The sequence below is a fragment of the Vidua macroura genome, chromosome 1, assembly GCF_024509145.1.
Source record: "Vidua macroura isolate BioBank_ID:100142 chromosome 1, ASM2450914v1, whole genome shotgun sequence".
NCBI lineage: Eukaryota > Metazoa > Chordata > Aves > Passeriformes > Viduidae > Vidua > Vidua macroura.
This window is the reverse complement of record NC_071571.1, coordinates 2,574,863-2,594,909: the sequence shown is the minus strand read 5'-3', so window position 1 is coordinate 2,594,909 and position 20,047 is coordinate 2,574,863. Positions and strand designations below refer to the sequence as shown.

The 20,047-nt window shown below is 45.1% G+C and overlaps 1 protein-coding gene across 1 annotated transcript in view; it reads right to left on the bottom strand.

Moving 5' to 3' along the window:
- Window positions 1-20,047, bottom strand: part of OBSCN (obscurin, cytoskeletal calmodulin and titin-interacting RhoGEF) — a 168,714-nt gene that overhangs the window by 140,107 nt on the left and 8,560 nt on the right. The window contains exons 3-10 of the mRNA XM_053972858.1: window positions 18,285-18,545; window positions 15,532-15,834; window positions 14,203-14,469; window positions 12,612-12,887; window positions 8,944-9,216; window positions 5,684-5,959; window positions 4,526-4,801; window positions 3,612-3,887 (exon numbers count right to left, since the gene is read on the bottom strand). Of these exons, the coding sequence (XP_053828833.1) occupies window positions 3,612-3,887; window positions 4,526-4,801; window positions 5,684-5,959; window positions 8,944-9,216; window positions 12,612-12,887; window positions 14,203-14,469; window positions 15,532-15,834; window positions 18,285-18,545 (2,208 nt within the window). The remainder of the gene's footprint in view (window positions 1-3,611; window positions 3,888-4,525; window positions 4,802-5,683; window positions 5,960-8,943; window positions 9,217-12,611; window positions 12,888-14,202; window positions 14,470-15,531; window positions 15,835-18,284; window positions 18,546-20,047) is intronic.

The window sequence follows — 20,047 nt, the reverse complement described above, 5'->3', positions numbered from 1 at the left end:
ATTTATCTAATAAATAAAGCTATGTACCCTCAAAATATAGTCCAGGTAATTGTCATCTCTCTCTGACTTGTCCTCATGAACAGCTCAACCACCTCATTTGCACATTTCTTACAATGAATATAAAGATGAAATTCTCTCTCGTGTCTTGATGATATTTCTTCTCCTCACATTTGGAACGAGCCAAATACAGCACAATGGTGAGTTGTCACCTCCACTATCACATTATTCAGAGGATTTTGCCAGGTATTTTAGATCAAAATTGGGTGCTGCTCAGAAAATACCTTGTAACCCAATCCCAGAGACAGGAAAAAGACACAATTCTCATTATGGAAAAGCACTCGATGAATATTACACATAAAACTAGCATATAAAATTTGAAGTTTATTTTTATTCCCTAAAAAAAAAATCTGATTTTGCAGCAAACTGGCCTCCTGACAGGAGGGTGCAGCCATGGGGAAGGCAGGCTCTGTTCCCAGAGAACAAGAGACAGGATGAGAGGAAATGGCCTCAAGCTGGGCCAGGGGAGGGTCAGGCTGGACATCAGCAGGAATTTCTTCATGGAAAGGCTGGTCAGGCACTGGAAGGAGCTGCCCAGGGAGATTTGGAGTCCCCATCCCTGGAGGTGTCCAAGGAACACCTGGACATGGCATTTAGTGCTCCAGGCTGGGTGACAAGGTCGGGCACAGCTGGGACTTGATGGTCTGGGAGGGCTTCTCCAACCTCATGATTTTGTGACCTGGGAAGCTCTTGGGGATTCTGAGCCACTTCCATCCCCTGTGCTACTGCCTTCCTCTCCCCAGTCACCCCCTGCAGCCTCCTGGAGCCATCCTTGGCTCCTCCTGGATGACTTTCTCTCCATCACATCTGTGCTCTGAACATCAGCAGCTGCCTGGGAGGGTGAGGAGAAGGGGCAAGCTCAGGTCGAGTTCCTCCACTGCTGACAGTGGCACCACGCGTGGTCCTGGGCCACATCACAGCCTTGCTACGAATATTGCACAGTCCCCAGAAAGAGAGGAGTCCTGCAGGGAGCAACACAGAGCAGGAATCCAGCTTAGGGGCTCTGAATATGAGCTCCTCTGTTTATATTGGCTGTAGAAGGGGTGTGAGGAGATGCTGTAGTCATTTAGAAGGCACATGGTCTGTGCTGGGCGATGCAAAGCTCCTCAAAGGGACATGTCAGCAGCATTTTGACATCTGAAAGGGCTTGAGCACACACCAAGCTTTGCATTCAAAACTGATTGCGAAAATATTAATATTTAAACTCCCATCTACAACTTTGAGTGTGAATATGCAGAGTGCATTCAGTAGGTTATAAAACAAGCCTGTGTCGATGAGGGCTGTATTTAAAATGCTGGGTTAGCAGAGCAGGAATATTCTAGACTCATATCACTTGTCCTTTGCATTCCTGACCTTTCATATAAACCATTTTTATACTGATAGGAAGTGTGACCAAAACTTATAGTCAGCTTCCAAAGTGATTTGCACCAGTTAATAATTTCTTTTAGAAACTCGTTTTAAATTTAAGCAACTATTCAGTGAAGATGACATTTCCAACCTTAAATGAAACTGGTTAGTGAAGATTCAGTGGAAATGAGGAAAAATATTTTCAGGATGTGAAACTTTCACTGATTTAAAATATGGATTCCACTGCATACCCTGAATCCTGAAATACTGCATTTTTAGAATCAGCTCTTTTTCTACATGTCCAATTCATTCCCAAGGTGTGCAGCAACTGATTTTTTTTTTTTTTTTTTTTTTTTTTTTTTTTTTTTTTTTTTTTTAATATTAACCCAAAAACTACAGTGGCATCCCAAAACCCAGCACTGAGCATCTAACCTTCAACCTGTCCTTAAACAGGGAAGGCTTTGTGCTTCCAGTGGAGCCCCGGAGTACAGGAACCCTGAAAAGCTGTCCAAGTGCAAAGGCACCAGGATAAATTAAGACCCAGAAATCCGCTGCACTTTGGGATAAACTAGTAAGAGAAGGATTTCTGCTGCAGGAGAGCCAACCACTCCGAGTACGCATAATCCCTCCTGACTTTCACACTGGATCATTTTCCAGCCAGTGCTGGACTGGCACCTCGTGTTGCAGTTGCTCCCATGAGCAATACAGCAACGGTAGCTAAGGCAGGCTGATGGCACAGGGCAAGGGGTCACATTACCCTGTGCCACCACGAGGTCACCTCGCTGGAGAGAGAGCTGGAAACCTTCCTGAGGCAGACAGCTCCCTCAGACAGAGAAGTTCACGTGCAAAACACTAAATTTCTGTTTTCATGCAGCAGCACATGAACCAGTGTCAGCAGCGAACGATGAATTTGGTTTATAACAATTTTGCCCGGAGAAGCTGTGGCTGCCCCATCCCTGGAAGTGTTCCAGGCCAGGTTGGACGGGGCTTGGAGAAAACTGGGATGGTGGGAGGCATCCCTGCCCGTGGCAGGAGGTGGGAACAAGGTGATCTTTAAGGTCCCTTCCAACTCAAATTAACCTGTGTTTTTATGATGGTCTATCAACGTCCATATTGAATTTTCTCTGGAAGACACCTCTCAAATCTATCCTTACTTGTCCTTTTTTCCTTACCTATCCTCTACTGAAACTTGCATCTCCCTCAGCCAAAGAATGAGCTACACAAAGAATGAAAAAGAGCCAAAATGCCCCAGCTCACAGCCCGGGTACCCCACACAGAGTGGAGTCAATAGATTCACAACACAGCTGTTCCTCTACACTGCTGATAAAATGCCAAACCTCTGTTTGGTGCTATAAGAAAACAGAGGTGAAAATCGCTTCCCTGTTCTGATCACCTCTGAATATGAGACAAGAATTTTAATATTAAAAAAAGAGAGATTTGGCTGTAAAGATGGTGGAGTGCTAAAAATATTAAAACAAACAAACCCTTTCTTAACATCAAATTCAGAAATGATCACTCAGAATGTAGGTGGTGTCCACGGCTGCCTGGAGCCTGAGAGAAAATTCACCAGATATCTTGTAAAATGTACTGAGACCAAAGAAATCACAGAATCATTTAGGCTGGAAAAAACTTGGAAGATCATTGAGTCCAACTGCTCCCCCAGCACTGCCAGGTCCCCAAGTGCCGCATCCACACAGCTTTCAAATCCTTCCAGGGATGGGGACTCCTCCACTTCCCTGGGCAGCCTGCTCCAATGCCTGACAACCTTTTTGGTTAAGAGCTTTTTTTCCAATATCAAACCTAAACCTCTGGTGGAACTTGTGACCATTCACTCTTATCCTACCACTTGCAAAAAAAGAAGGAAGGAAAACAGTGATTTCTGTAGAAGAATGCCCATAACAGGAGGAGGAAAACCAGTACTGGTGATCAAACTGGAAGAATTTTTGGAGCACAGTGCCTACTATTGAAAAATCTTGTTCACTTCCACAGCTGAAGGAGATAAATAGGGAAGTGAGGACCTGACATCAGGATATGAACAGGTCAACTCCAGATCTGCCCAGTCCTACACAACCTCACTGAAACAGCAGCTTGCACCAGCATCAGAAAGTACTTTAACAGCTTTTCTAATATTCCATCAGAGAAAATGGGGGAAAGCACCCAGATACAAAGAAAATCCAATTAAATGCAACCCAAAATCTGTCTCCCACCTGTGACATCGATCCTGAAGGTGAGTTTTTGGCCAGCAGCCTCACAGGTGTACTCCCCTGCATCTTTCTTCTCCACCTGGCCCACCACCAGACGACGCGATTTGCCCTCGCACTCCACCTTGAACTTCTTGCTGGAGGTGATGAGTTTCCCATCCTTGTACCACTTCACCTCCGTTTTCTCCTGGGCCACCTCGCAGCTCAGCGTGGCATTTTCTGACAGTGCAGCCTTCACCTCTTTCTTCACTTTGTCCTTGTTGATAAATGCATCCTCTGCTTCTGTGGAGTGGGAGAAGTGATTTTAAAATCACACACAAGTTGATGCTTCCAGAGTGATCAAACCCAAACAAAAAACATGACGACTTCCACATCTCTGGTATCTTTTTATGCTTATACAGGATGTGGGCCTTTGTCGTGCCTGAGGACAGCGCATCAGCCATTTCTGAGAAAAATGATGCAGTGCCTCAGGATTTCAGCTTCTTCCCACCTCCACAAGAAATCCATTGCTTTGTTCCATAATGTAATGGATAAATAAATACCAAATCTCATTTGCCACCAGGACCCATATGGAAACCTTGTTCATTCTAGGAGACCGTTTTCCTACTTCTTCCAGACTTATTTTTCCTACATATCTGGGAGACAACCTTACCTTTATCCTTATAAAGGCATAGAATGGAACAGAATGAAAACTTGTCTATCTTTCCATTAGTGGGAAATCAGAAAACACCAAGGGGCACCGAGGTTGATCCATCCCATGGATGAAGATGTCCAGCTGTCATCAGTGTGACAGTGGACAGGTGGCTGATGTCCATCCCTACTCAAAGAAGTTTACGGCTGCACAGAAACTGAAGCCCAAAGTGTGGCACATTTTTCAGTATTAAGGGACATTCCTGTGATGAGAATGAACAATCTCCCACCTTTGACATTGATCCTGAAGGTGACTTTTTGGCCAGCAGCCTCACAGGTGTACTCCCCTGCATCTTTCTTCTCCACCTGGCCCACCACCAGACGACGCGATTTGCCCTCGCACTCCACCTTGAACTTCTTGCTGGAGGTGATGAGTTTCCCATCCTTGTACCACTTCACCTCCGTTTTCTCCTGGGCCACCTCGCAGCTCAGCGTGGCATTTTCTGACAGTGCAGCCTTCACCTCTTTCTGCACCTTCTCCTTGTTTGTAAACACAACCTCTGGCTCTGTAAGGAAACCCCAACAGTCACACAGAGCTTTTTGCAGTCATTGTCTCTGTTGTTTAATCAAGCTCCTCCTATTTCACTGTACTTGCCCCAACAGGTAATATCATGATGGGCCATTAGTGCAAGAAATCACCTTCATCTCTGTCTTGCCAAGAGGTGAATAGGAATGGGAATTTGATGGGAATTCTGGGGTAATGTTAAAAACTCACAGTTTTAGGACAGATTTAAATGCAGGACTTGGAGTACCACTTGCATTGCCTGAACCCTCCTCCCTCTTCTCTCTTTTTCTCTCCCTGTGTCTCTCCAAGATTCCAGTGAATCAGAAGGGAACAGCATCTGTATCCTTATGTCCATTAACCGTTGCTCTTTTTTTTGCCTATTTGGGATAATTCTATTGTTTTCCATCTAATCATGGAATGGTTTGTTGGTAGGGACCTTGAAGATGATCACAACCCAGCCCACCTGCCATGGGCAGGTTCCCCTAGACCACGTTGCTCCAAGCCCCATCCAATGTTTAAGGGATGGGATCTAATCAGAGCTCTTCAAACACCTTCCCCTTCCTCTTTATCCATCCCTCTGCTGCCCATCCCTCACACTATTTTCCCATGAGAGTTTTTCTGCAGACACACCAGCTAATTGTGAGAGGAGAAGGAATTTCCATCCTTTCCTATGATTTTTTTTTTTTTTTTGTGGTCACAACCAGTCATGGATGCAGAACCATGTGTATAAAATACTGTTATGAAAGTTGCCAAAAAAAAAAAAAAATCAAGTATGATGGCTGAGATCTTTCACCCCAGGGAGATTGTGAGATGATCCTCTGGATGCAAGACACTCAAAATGTAATTCTCCTTGTTACCTTTGGAATTCCCGGCATTTTCTCACCTCTGACTTTGACTTGGAATGTTGTTCTGTCGTCCTTCGTCTCACAGGTGTAGCTGCCTTGGTCTTGCTGTGTCACCTTCTTGATGATGAGCTTGCGTTGTGTCCCCTGGCAGACGATTGTTGTCCTCTGGTCCTGCTTCACCTCAGTCTGATCCTTCCTCCACACCACGGTCCCACCTGCAGCTGACACCTCACACACCAGCTCCAGGCTCTCAGAAGGACCGACTGATACTTCTGGAGTCGTTTTGGGCTTGTTGACAAAAGTAACAGCTTCATCTGGAGTGGAAAAGAGAAAACTGTTTATGCCTTGGTGCAGGTTTATCTGCACAAAGTTAGGAGACAGCGGTTATTGATCGTTATTCCATTATCACACACACTTGATTCCTCTCTTGACAGATGGTGCAAACCCCTCTGATCTTCAGATAATTGCTCTCAATTACAGTGAAATCCCCTTCATCTGCCCTACATCCTCCTGGATCTTTCAAATCAAACGGAGACGCCCTCAAGTTGCTCACACTTCATTGACCACTCCTTGATTTCGACGTCAAGCAAGCTCTGGGGGATATGTGTTGATGTCTGAGGGCAGAAACAGCTTTGAAAAGACCTGGGAAGTCTCAGAAAATCTACTTAGAGGTGCTGAGGAGCCTTTTTTAAATGTTTCTGAGCCCATTCCTGCAGCTCCTTGTTCATAGTACCAATCCTACTGGACTACCTCTTCTCCAGGCCAGGGCACATGTGGGATAACCTCACTGACAAAATATTCTCCAACTTCAAGTTAGGAAAAAGCTTGAGCAACCTGGTCTAGTGGAAGACATCCCTGCCCATGGCAGGGGGTTGGAAGGAGATGGTTTTTAAGGCCTTTTCCAACCCAAACCATTTCATATTTCTATCAATATACGAGTCGATAATCTCATGTCTTTTGGCTGAAACTGATCTTCCCTGCAGAGAACTCAGAACTGCTCACACAGCTCAGTGGAGGTTCCTGCATGGATAGCTCAGCTCAAACCCTGCTGACAGCACAGATAAGGGCTGTGCAAACACAGGGTATCTGTCATGTAGGCAGCAACAACTCAACATTTTTATCAATTAAGACTCTTTGCAAAGGTAAAGATCAAAGACTGCCTGTCTTTGAAGGCAATAAAGTGAGGACAGAGACCCCGGTGTAAAATGTGAGCAAACCTCCTCAACACAGCTTGTCCCTAAGCCAAGGAGCAATATCTGATGGGCATGCCAGGTATTTCAGAGCCTTTGCTCCATCAAGGAAGAGCAGGCTGAGGGCTGTCACTTGGAGCCAATCTCAGCTCAGTATTGCATTTCCTTCAGCAACAACTGTTGCTTTCCATCACCGAGTACCCCAAGGACAATTGCCATGCCAGGCACGTATTTAATTAAAATTTGCATTCATTAGGACTGACATATCTTTCAACAATGAGCTGACCAAAGGAGGAGGGTCTCCCCAGAATCCTGCTGCTCAGGGTTATTGGGGTATCTCATTACCCTCAAGGCAGACTGATTCCCTGCCCTGAGACCACCCCCTGAGTGTGCAGTGCAGCTTCTCAGCACTCTGGAAAAGGTTTATGGTGACACATGAAACAAGGAGGAAGCTGCCCTGGCTAAGGTGTTGTCACCAGGTCACTCAACCCTTCCTCACCGAAAAATTTGTGGGGCTAGGACATAGCGTAACAACCTCAAACTGCCGAGGGCAGGGTTAGATGGGTATTAAGAATAAATTCTTTCCTGGGAAGGTGGGGAGGCCCTGGCAAAGGGCCCAGAGAAGCTGTGGCTGCCCCTGTACCCCTGGAAGTGTCCAAGGTTGGATGGGGCTTGGAGCAACCTGGGATAGTGGAAGGTGTCCCTGCCCGTGGCAGGGGGTAGAACTGGATGAGCTTTAAGCTCCCGACCCAAACCTTTCTGTGATTCTAGATTTAACAGACACCATTTTACTTTGCCTCAGCCATGTGATAGGAGCTGCAGGTGAGATTCACCCAACCTGCCCACGGCCAGGAAAAAGTTTATACCAAGCTCAGGCAATCCTCTGTACCTGGTGCTCAGACAAAAGCACAACCAGAACACTTCTAAAAGACATCTTTGCTCTAATCAGACAGTATAAATCAGATTGCACAAATTGCCTTTTGAGGGGTCAGTTTGGGCAGAGCCTGGTTGGCTCTTTCAGACCAGTTTTTTCAGTGGGTAAAGTCAGGGGCTGGCAATTGCACTCCAAGAGAAATTGCATGATGTTGCATTCTCAGAAGAGAATGGAAGGTGAGGTGCAGAGTAAATATCTGAGCAAGCACCAGCTGGAAGCTCTCCGTCCAGCTCACTAAATCCTGCAACAATCCCTGCAGACAAGTGCTGTCTTAAATTAATCAGCTTTGCTGAGACTTTAGTTAGCTCATGGTCAGCATCACAGTAACCTGGATATTCTGTTACAGGTCACAAGCATTCAGTTGTGACTTCTCTTGAACTGCATTGTACTGCAGCCATGCCTGGAGAAGCTTCCAGGAGAGTTTCAATCTGAAATTTAGGAACAGGTTAACAATTAGGCTCCAGGCACAAGCCAGAAAACCCCATTTAGAGGAAAAGTTCCCACAAACATGCAACTCGAATCAGTTGAATTTCACAGATATTGAATTTCACAGATGAATTCTTGTGTCATTTTATACTCTGGCTCCATCCTGGGCTGGAATGCAGTGGTGACAAGCATTTCTCTTCTGGGTTTGACCTGACAACCACGTGCTTTGTGTGATGGGCACGTGACAGGGACTAACAGAGTCGCTTACAGCGCCACAGGGAGCGACCCCTGAGATCACAGTGTCCTCTGGGAACAGCAGGAGATGTTTAACTCTCAAAATCAGGAATTAAACTTGTCAAAGGAAGGCACAAGGCTCTCACAGCAAGGCTCTGAACCCCTGACCGAGGTGGTCCTAAGATGATGCACACGCTGAGCTCAAAGAATGAGAGGCCAGATGTGGCTGCCAGCTGTTCAGCCAGCACCGTGTTTGGGCTGTGCTCCTGCCCTAGAAGAAGCTTGAGCTGACTCAGATAAATCACAGCATGGTTATATTATATGCCCATACTCTGGGTTTGCACCCAGGATCACAGCAAGGGTCAGAATCTCACAGCAAGGGTCAGAAACACTCTCAAAGTGTTGTGCAACCTTGGCCCAAAAATCTGTCCATTTGTAAGGCAGGACAAGCCTAAAGAATAAAATCCTGCATTTCTCACACAGACTCTGGTCCATACTTGCAGTACAAACTTACCTGAGACTTTTAAATCAAAAGTAAGAGTGTCATCCCCGATTTTGCAGGTATAAGTTCCTTCATCTTCTTTTGTCACAGCCGAAGCCACAAGCTTGTGCAGTTTTCCTTTGTCTTCCACGGTGAATTTCTTGCTGGCTGTGATCTCCTTCCCATCTTTGTACCACTTCACCATGATGTTGGCCTCGGAGGTCTCAGACACAAACTCAGCCCGTTTCCCAGCGATGGCCTTGACAACTCCTCCAGTTTTTTCTTTGTTTACAAAGTTTGCAAGTGCTGAAACAAAACAAGGACACAGCTCTGGTAAAGAATTCTGTGCACAGCAATAAAAATGTACATTGACATCTACATTAGGTATTCATTTATCATAAGACAAAATGTATTTATTTAATTATGGATCTAATTACTAGATTGCAAAGCAGAAACAGACAAGTTTCCAACTATATTCCTGATTATTCAGTGTCCAAAAAGCAGAGCACATAGATGGCACAAGAGGCTGAGTCAAGGAGAAGAAGCTCCAGGAAACAGAGCTTTAAAATAATATTTTAAAGAAAGGTGAAGAAAGAAATACACTGGAGGTAAAGCCAGGAAGGTTATTCAATCATTATATTGTAACCACCTGACAAATAAATTGACTCTAGAAGAGGTTAAAATATAACCTAGATAAATTAAATTACATAAAATTAATAATCTATATGGATATCCCATAGGACCAAAATGAAAAGAAATTTATTCCTGGAAATTAACTGGAGCATAGAAAAGAAACAATAAATCTGGCATCATATTAACATGGAGTGAAAGAATTGAGTCACTAATTGCCTCAAAGCAAAAGATTCAAACCCACACCAATATCCAAGCTGAAACCACAGGGAAGGGAAGGGAAGGGAAGGGAAGGGAAGGGAAGGGAAGGGAAGGGAAGGGAAGGGAAGGGAAGGGAAGGGAAGGGAAGGGAAGGGAAGGGAAGGGAAGGGAAGGGAAGGGAAGGGAAGGGAAGGGAAGGGAAGGGAAGGGAAGGGAAGGGAAGGGAAGGGAAGGGAAGGGAAGGGAAGGGAAGGGAAGGGAAGGGAAGGGAAGGGAAGGGAAGGGAAGGGAAGGGAAGGGAAGGGAAGGGAAGGGAAGGGAAGGGAAGGGAAGGGAAGGGAAGGGAAGGGAAGGGAAGGGAAGGGAAGGGAAGGGAAGGGAAGGGCACTGCTAAGACATGCTTTCCCCAGCACTAGTGAAACAGTCCACAGGTTCAAGGTTGTGGGAGGAAGAAGAGGGAGACGCGTTCATTCATTCACCTTCCCCTTCCTCAGAAAACCAGAGTGAAAAATACAACCAGAGCAGCCTGAAGGAGACATCTCAGATGTCCCTTGTCACCACGGGAGGTCACGTGTCAGAAGGTGCCTGGCACGTGGAGCTCAGGGCAGTGCAGGGACTGCAGTGACAAGTGGCAAGTGCATTCCTGGCTGGCTTGGGCAGGAGGCCCAGGCAGTGACACGGTGGCCGTGGCCCAGCACAGCAGCCCCTCAATAGCCACGTGATGCCCACATGCCATTTACAGCTGACCTGCTCCTCAAATGATTCCCTGTGGCCCATAAAAGGTGTTGATGATGGAAGGTAAAAAAATGTTGATACAGCATTTTTGAGGCTCATCCCAGGAGGATGGGAGGTACCGAAGGTGATTCACCAGGAATCAAGCTGTAAACAGCAGACTTTAAATCACAGCTCGCCAACGCAGATTTTAAAATAATGACATTGATCACTCATTTGATAGGCACGGCACCGTGAAAACCACATGGAAACATCCATCAGGTACTTCAAGTAAATGTGGGTAGAACTGTCAGCATGAGAAATGATGCTAAAGAGGCAGAGCGAGAGAGGGGAAAAAAAAATCAAAATCAAGAGCAGGTGCCAGTTGTAGACAGAAATTCCTCTCTATATAGATTTAGTCACATTTTCTTTTTTTTTTTCAGCTCTCTCAAGTTTGCTCTTTGAAATGACCAAACAAGTTGTCAAATGAGAAAAAAACCCACTATATTCTCAGGCTTTGCTGTTTCTACAGAGACCAAGGAGGGTGAGGTGCCAGCAGAACATGAGGATGAAACACCTCAGACTTACTCCGTGCAGGAACTGTGATCATGCCTGGGAGGAAGGTGAGGGTGAGCTGTGGGACAAAACATGGAACTCAAACGGCTTTAAAGAGTGAACCTGCCAGTTCAAAGAAAAATAGGTTCTGAAATCCCTCCAGTCTTGTTGGAAATGATACAAAGTTTAAACATTTTTATAACTTCAGTCAGGGGTTTTGTTCACCTTTGCCCGGGGGGAAAGGAATTGAAGTTTCTTTTCAAAGAACTGTATCACCACTTGAGGCCTGATGAGCTTAACACCTCAACAGACTGGGGGTAGCACCCCCAGGAGATATAAAAAAGATAACAGCCAATAATGACCATTAATGAACATCAGACATCACCCCTGGCATGGTCAGAGACACCTGGTCTCAGAAAAGATCAATAAGAGAATGAAGAATAAGAACCTAATTAACATTGAAGGCAAATGGATCAATAACCAATAGGAAACCAAATACTAAGAACTGCAGAATTTGGGACCAATGAACATGGAACCAATTAATTTCTCTGGGTTTTGACAGTATAAGTGAAAAATCTAGTAAACATCATGTGTGATGGCATGATTTCCTCTGCATGACCTGGGCAATGTGAGGATGAAATTATTTCTGTTGCACATCCTGGCCAGAAATGAAGTGATGCCTTGATTCTCTAACACTAAAAAATGTTGTTGGAGGGTTTTTGTTTTCCCCTCACTTTCGGTGACAGTCTGACAACAGGCTGGACTGGCCTGGAGTAAGACTTTGTGCTCTGAATCTCAGCAGACATCTGATGATCCATGTGAGGAACAGTCTGGGGGTTTTAGGCAAAACCTATTCCCCTTCAAGGCAGAGACAGCTCTGCTGTAGTTCATAAAATCTTCCACAGATGGGAAGGTTTGCAAGAAGGAGGTTCAATGCTGTTGGTTTCAGGGTAAAGGTAGAGACTGCCATGAAAGGAAGAACAGCCAAAAATATAGGGCAGCTGTAAAACTCTGCTGGTTGAAGAAATACCAAAATAAAGTGCCACGTTGCTGGTTTTCTACACATCTGAACACCTTGTAAACAGGAAGGGGTTAATCCATCCAGTGTGCCCTGAAAAGGTCTTTTCTCTTATCCACCACAGTACTGACAGAAAAGAACAAACAAATATCCTCAAACAAATAATAAAAAAACCAAAACCAAATCCCACAATGCCAAGATGATCTTGTGCAATCTGAACTGAAGTTTCTCTTCTGATGTCACACAGCAAGTGTGGGACAGACATGGGATCCTCTGTCATGTCCTGCCCCTGGGGCTGGATTTCATCATCTCAAGAGCACTTTTCCCTACCCACCACTCTCCCTCACCAAATTACACCAAATTCCCTGGAATATCAAGATGCCAGCTGGAGTGAAAGCACAGCTCTTAGCAGCTGGCCAGTTGCTGTATTTGCTCCCCAGGTCTGCTGTGGGAGCACATTATCAAGGCTGGATGTTGGTGGGCAATTACCAGACTCCCTCTGGAGCGTCCCTCTGTGTGCCTTGATGGCTCCACTGTTTTAGGGCAGGAGCATCACTAGTGCAGAGCAGCCCAGGCAGTCACTCACCTTTCACTGAGAGCTGATAGAGCATTTTATCCCCATCACAGGCACACTCATAGACTCCAGCATCCTCCTCAGCGGTGCTGCGGATTTTCAGGACGTGCCTCTTCCCCACAGTTTGGAACTCGTATTTTTCACTGGCCTTGAGCTCCTTCCCATCTTTCATCCACTTCACAGTGGCCTCTGTGTCTGAAAGCTCAGCCTGGAGTTTGGCTTCCTCCCGCAGCCGAGCTGAGACTTTTTCTATGTCTTTGGTCTTGTTGGTGAATCTCACTGCAGCTCCTGCCAGGACAAGAGGCTTTGTTATTTTGAGTTCTATCATGATAACTGATCCCTGATACAGGCCTGCTGTAGGCTGTGAGATCTCTGAAGGTATTAGATCCTGTTCCTGCCCTCACCCACTGCTGGAACCCTGGCTGCTGAGAATATTGGACTTTCTGTGCTGCCAGGCACTGACCCCCAGGAGAACACTGCATTGACCTGAGGCCGTGGAGAAGCTTCCAAAATGGAATGACAGAACTGGGATTGTGGGGGTGGAGTTTGGATAGAAGTGTGTGATATCACAGGCTGGGAAACTCAGAGTTTAAGAGTTTAGAATACAGGAATAGATATAAAGCAAGATGGAGGTTTTGGGGCAGAGGCTGCTCCTTCTTCTTCACCTCCTTCTTCATGGGTTTGGGTGGTTTTGTGTAATTGGATAAAAAAGTCCCCATTGCAGGCACGGGTGGTTGGCTATTGGGTAAAAAATGAAAATAATTTAGGTGCCATTTCTTAATTGCACAGTTGATCCTTGAAAGGCCTTGTAGAGAGAGAGATGGGGCTCCATTTTTATCTTGTTAGAGAAAAGTACTGTAGAACTCATGGTTTGTGAGACTGTAACAACACTCATGTCAATACTGTGCATTCTTTCCCAATTCAGAAAACTTGATCTGTTTTTATTGCCAGAGTCACTAAGAAAAAAAAAAAACCAACAACAACACATTTTTTCCTACTGATAAATAATACTCTAAACATGCTTCTGCAGAGATCTTCTCCCAAGCCAAACACATCCTTCCAGAATAAAGGATTCATTATGAATTCACTATGTTTTGCCTTGCAATGTGGTAGGTACAGATGTCACAGTCATTTCATAGAGGAAACTTTGATCTTAATTCAAGTTCCAGTATATTAACTTGTATATCCCACACATGGTTGACCAAAAAAATGTACAAGAAAAGTTTTGTTAGTAATGAATGCTCTTTTACTTTTGAAAGATTATTACAGTCAAAGAGACTGGTCAGCTAGAGCTGAAATTACAACTTTAAGGTGAATTAGTTGCAGATTTGGTGACAGAATCCACTGACAGATGGTTGTAAATGATATAAATTTGACAGAAATTCATGAGCTGATGTGAAGCAATCTAGTTCTGATACCACCAGCTGGCCAGATCAAATCACTCTGAGCTGTGAGGTCATTCCCAGGACACACATTAATCATATGTCACAATTTCAGGTGCTTCCCACTGACCAAGGAAAGCCTCCAGCCCCAGTTTTAATCCTCAAGTCCCAGCAACCACCCCCTGACTGGGAGGAGAATGGACAGCAATGACAATAAATACCTCTCACTCTCATCTTGGTGCTGGTCTCAACGTCATTGGCAACAAATTTCACTTCTGCCCCATCATCTTTCCTGGTGACATTTTTTATGACCAGGCTGTGAGTGGTTTGGGTTCTGTTAATGACGCAGGTCTCACTTTCCTGTAAGACTTTGCCATTCAGGTACCAAGTGCCAGAACATGTCTTGGTCAGATCAACAGTGAACAGGGCATCCCCTCCAGGTGCAACTTCAGCTGTTGTCAGGGGGTTCTTCACAGCCAGGACGGGTTCTAGGGAAGAAGAACACACACCTCTGAGAACAAGACTGTCACGCTGGAGGATAACTCATCTTAGTAACAAAATTGTCAGGGTAAAAAAGATGTGAGAATAAATTAATGCAGCCTGATACAATTCTCATGCACTGAAGGAAATGCATGGTTGGTCTAAAGGATTTGTTTCCTTCAGCTGCAGGTAACTGACCTCTGGAGTCTTGTTTTTGCAGGTCTAGAAAAAAAGGCGTATTCTACTGATTTTTTTTTTTTTTTTTAATCCTTAAAATGTATAAAGGCATAGGCCAGAAACACCTAAGTCCCCTACAAGTGTGATGTTTATTGAATAGCCAATATTACTCTTAAATTTCAGAAGGAGGGACTTCTACATATCCCTAACAAGTCAGTTCCAAATATTCTAGGACAATACAGGCATGTTCAGACAGCGAGGGACAAGGAGGACACAGTCACAGGACACAGTATGATCCAAGTTTGTGTGGGTCTTCAGTATCTGTACAGATATTTTCTAATGCAGTGATTCAAAGGAAGAAGAAATCCCATTGCACCCAATGATTCTATGGGCACACCAGCACCCTAGAAATAAAGCAAAACCCCGGGATTTTTCCTAGAAATTCTTAGATTAAAGAGAGACTTGGTTTTCATGATGGTATGATCGCCCATAAATATTCTCTAGGTGCAAGACCGATATCTCATGCTTATATATTGAAAATTCTGCCATAAGGCCATCTCAATTTTTCTTTTCATTGCAGGTGCAGAAGAAGCATTTACAGGTTTAAGGTCCACAGCAGGGAGCCCTGCCTCCCCCACAGCCTGATGTGGGATAGTGGAACATAAACACACCCACAGCCCCACCACAGAAACCCAACCACCCTCACTGGGGTGGTTTTGGGCTTTTTCCTTCCTCCCTTTGGTGAAAGGCCAGTGGTTGGCATGAAGCAGGAGAACCAGCAGCGAAGGCAAAGAGGATTTGCTGGGCTATGGCTCCATCCTCAAAGTCACGGGAAATGTTTTCAAAGCGTCCGCGTGTGCGACCACCCCATTTTGCGCCGTTTTCGTGCTCACCCAGGTGCAAGCTCCCAGGGAATTCCAGGTAGGGGCTCTGTCCGTAGGCATTGACAGCAGACACTCTGAACTGGTAGTCAGCCTCTTCTGCCAGGTTGCTCACTGTGAGCTCGGGGCTGGGGACGTGGGACTCGTGGCACCTCACCCAGGTGAAGCCGGTGAGTTTCTTGCGCTCCACGATGTATCCGTCGACTGGAATGGGCCGCTCCATCCTCGGAGGGGACCATGCCAGTGTCACTGAGGTTTCTGTTTTATTTTTCACCACAGGGTCAGCTGGGGGTTGGGTGGGAGGTTTTTTGGGAGCTGCGCAAGGGAAAGAAGCGAAACGAAACAGAGCAGTGAGTTACGTCAGAGGGGAAAAGCCAAAATAGCTCGCGCTGGACTAAAAGCTCATCTTGCTTGATAAACCTCCGTAAAATGTGGCATGAGATGGAAAAGCAAGAGAATGGATGGAAGATGCTTTGAGGTTGTTTTACACAAAGATCACAGAATCATTATCATCCCAGATCCAGTCCAAACTTTGATGTCCAATGCTTGTATTGCACAGCTAAACCTATGTGATTTCTACACACAGTATTAAAACTGTCAACACAATCAGGGAGTCCTCAACAAACATTATGTAGGCTTAAATCTTCAGTGCTGGATACAGACCCACATTTCTGCCCCTCACAGCTCCTGGGCAAAGCAGACTAACACTCAGCTTCTTATTTTCACTCAGAAGAAGATGGGTAAAGCCATCAGCAAAGGTTGTTCAAATTTTTTTAAGAGTTATGGAGAGCCTGGCTTGTTACACAGGTTTGAATGTTCCCTGGAGCCTCTTTCATTTGGGTATCTGTCCTGCTCCTGAATTTTATGCTACCCTCACTCAGAAGCTGTAACTTTGTCTCCCAAGAGTGACATAGTTCGGGATCTTTGTTTTAGAAATTTATGCAGAACCAGCTTTTGGGACTGGGGAATTAACTTCAAAAGGAAATGACATAAAGATGTGTCCCCACCATGAGAACCTACTATTGAGGAGATGTGGCTATTTTATGGCACATATTCCTGCAGGTATTTGCATAATGAATATTTATTTTCACCCTTTTATTCCTCTTGAACCCTTTAGAGAAGGCTCAAGTCCCATCAGGATTATTCACTGTGTGCTGCCACTTATATGGTCAAGAGGAATTATCCGATGTGCTCTAGTTACACCTCTACTGACTTGGCACAGGATTAATTTCATTTAATTTTGGCTATCTGAAAGGTGTCTGGGTTAAGTCAGTCAGCCAGACTCCAGCTGTGATCCCATGAACAGCACACCCAGGAGCAATTAATGCAGCTTAAAGGAGGTGGGTGAAACAATCACACAGTGGACCTATTCAAGAATTCCTGACTGTAGATGGAGTCTGTTGATGAGCCTAAACTAAAAACTGAGCTCTGGGACAACTGATCTCCTTTCTGCCTCAGTTTCCCCATCTTTAAAAGGGTATGGTAACAATGCAAGATGACAAATAATACACAAACATTGCCTGTACATTATAAAAGATATCAGAAGAGCCACCACCAATCTCACCCAGCTAATTGAAAAAGATGTGGACATAGTACAGGGGATTCTCCAAGCAGTAAATCCGATATGCACAAAGTGTAAAAATAGGAAATCTCAAGGCGATACGCTTTTCCTTCCTTACAGAAATAGACACAGAAGTGGTTTGGGGTGCACAGTTACCAGCCTGTCAGTAACTGCTGGTCACAGATAGATGTCAAAGGTCCCATTAGGGTAACATTAAGCTGAATGCTAAGCCCTGGAACGAGATCTCTTGACCTTGCCATAAGAAATGGTAATGCAATGTTTTCTTCAGCATTACCTGTTTGTGGGAAGGCAGTTTCTTATAGTTTCTATTCCTTGACTCAACGCTTTCTTCATCATTTAAACAACAGAGCCTGAAATCAAGCTGAACTTTATTATTTCCATTACATAGGTGTTTGTTTGGATGTTACAACTTTACAAATACCTTAGAAATTGTCACAAAGCCAGATGTGACACTTTCCTCATTTTTTTTCTTCATTTTAGTTCAATGGCTTCAGAATGCCTAAACCAAGTTTAGATAACACAGCAGTTATAGAGCTGTTAAATAAAAGATTCCTTTTTGCCACTGACCGATTGCAGTGGTGGGACAAAAGAAGAATTACTCTTCCCAAATTGTGACTGGAGTGGGTGATTTGTTCATATATGAGCCAGAACTGCAACAGAGACAGAAATCATGTGTTTTTTTTTTTTAATAAAGCAGATTTCACCTGGGAAATGCAGTGTCATCAAAATAATGCAAAAAAAAATAGGCAACTTCACCAAAATTTTGTTTCAGGTCCAGTCTTGACGATGTTGCACCTGCTGCTAGTGTTCTGCCAAGTGAGATAAGCTTGTGCCATGCTCTTTCCTCAGCACTGCTTTTACCCAGAGAAACCATGGATGCTCCACCCCTGGAAGTGTTCAAGGCCAGGCTGGACAAGGCCCTGACAATCTTGGTCTGATGGAAAGTGTCCCTGCCCATGGCATGGGGTGGAATGAGGTGATCCCATCCAACCCAACCCATTCCATGACTCTACAGATATTCCCTCTGTTTGGGTCCCTCCAAACACCTCACAACACTCACGGTCAGGCTTTTTGTGGCAGACACCCAACCTTCAGCTGGTTTTGGAGACCAAAATTATCACGGTGGCACTGGAAACAGCAACGGGAAGACACAACAGCAAGGCCAAACAAAAGAGAAGCTTACTGGTCACAGTGAACTGGGTGGAAGTCCTGCTTTCATCGGCCAGGAAGGCAATCTCACCAGCATCTTCCACCTTGCACTCCCGGATGGTCATGGTGTGCTGCTTGCCAGAGCGCGTGATGGAGATTCGGTCGCTGGGTTTCACTTCTTCTCTGTTCTTCAGCCACCTGGTGTTCTGGCAGTCGTTGTCCAGCTCCACGCAGAAGGTGGCCGTGTCGTTGATGAAGACGGCAGTTTTCCGTGGGAGTTTTTTAATGATGTTCCCTTCAGGTAACAAAATAATCATAGTCAGCAAACGGCAGATATTAAAAGCTTTGGCAGCACTGGACCGTCCAGACTGAAACAGGACTAGCCCACACTCAATCAAAATATTATAGACACCATGCAGACACCTGAAAATAAATTCCAAGGCTCTGAGTCACACAGAACAGATGACCCCAAGGACTCATTTTGGCCTTCAAAGAGAGAAAAGCAAATCTTTTTTGAACTGCAGCCACTCACGTTTCTTGTCTACCAAGCAGAGCCAGTTGCTGGGTAAACACAAAATATATATGGCCTTGCAAGAGAACAGATTTGACAGCTTTCATTGTCCACATATGCTGGGAATTCAAATTAAAACTTGGCTGAAATAGGTCAGTCTTAAGCCAGACAGGTCTCTGCTCTGCCTCTAGGATTTCACCTCTGTCAAATTAAGTCACACAACCAACATGGCAGACACAGAATTTACCTGAATTAATAAGAAAGACACTGAAAATCACAGGTTTCTTCTTAGCATCAACACAGAAATTCACACGGAATGAATTTATGTCCTTCCCAAGTGACTGTGAGTATCATCACTTACTAGGACAACCTCAAAGTTGTAAGATGTGATTATTCACAGAAAAGATTGGACAAAACATAAGGAGACCACCCCAATGACCAATGGTGACTGGATCCAGCTCTAGGGCAGTCCCTGAGAGGTTGGCCCAGGCAGATCACCCAGAGCTGTTTAATGAACAGCAATGCTGAACTCCCTCATAAAGTAACAGGTCAGGCACAGGTTTCACCACAAGATTCAAGACCTGATTCTCTGCTTATCCTCCCCCTTGACCTCTCTGCCCTCAGCACTGTCCTCATCCCACAGCTCTTTACCTATGGCCAAGCTCTCACATTGTCCCACCCCACCTTGCTCTCTCCAATCCCCTCCCAGGGCAGGCACAAGGCTCTCCCAGGAAGGCTCTGCCTCCTTTCCCTCCAGAAAGCTCCACCTGGCTCAGTCACTCTCTTTTGGGTGGAACATGCCATTATATCACAAAAAAGTGAAAAAAAAAAATACCAGCTGTCCTACTGGGAGCAAACACACAGGGGCAAGCTGGTCCAGACCTAATAGAAGGTGCAATAAAAATACGTCAGTCTGAACTCTCCCATGTCTCTGCACGAAATTTTCCCTTCTGCATCCACCTCTGTGCACTCCCAGCTCTTTCCAGTGGTGCAAAAAGGGATTTGCATGAGGATGCACATCACCCAGCTGTCATATAGCAATTTATATATGAAGAACTCCTTCTGGTTTCACTGGGAGTATACTCAGGCCTCAAATGTGTCAGGACAAGATTAATCCTGTTGCTGTGGCAGCCTCCAGTGCCTGCAGCTCTGGGGTTTGTGTCTACTCACTGAGAGACACCCACACCATGCCCAACTACACCTACTCCCACTTCAGTCTGAACCACCAGACTCAGGACACTTGGACATGGCCATCCAGACTTTGTCCTTTCCTTGTCCCCTCCCCA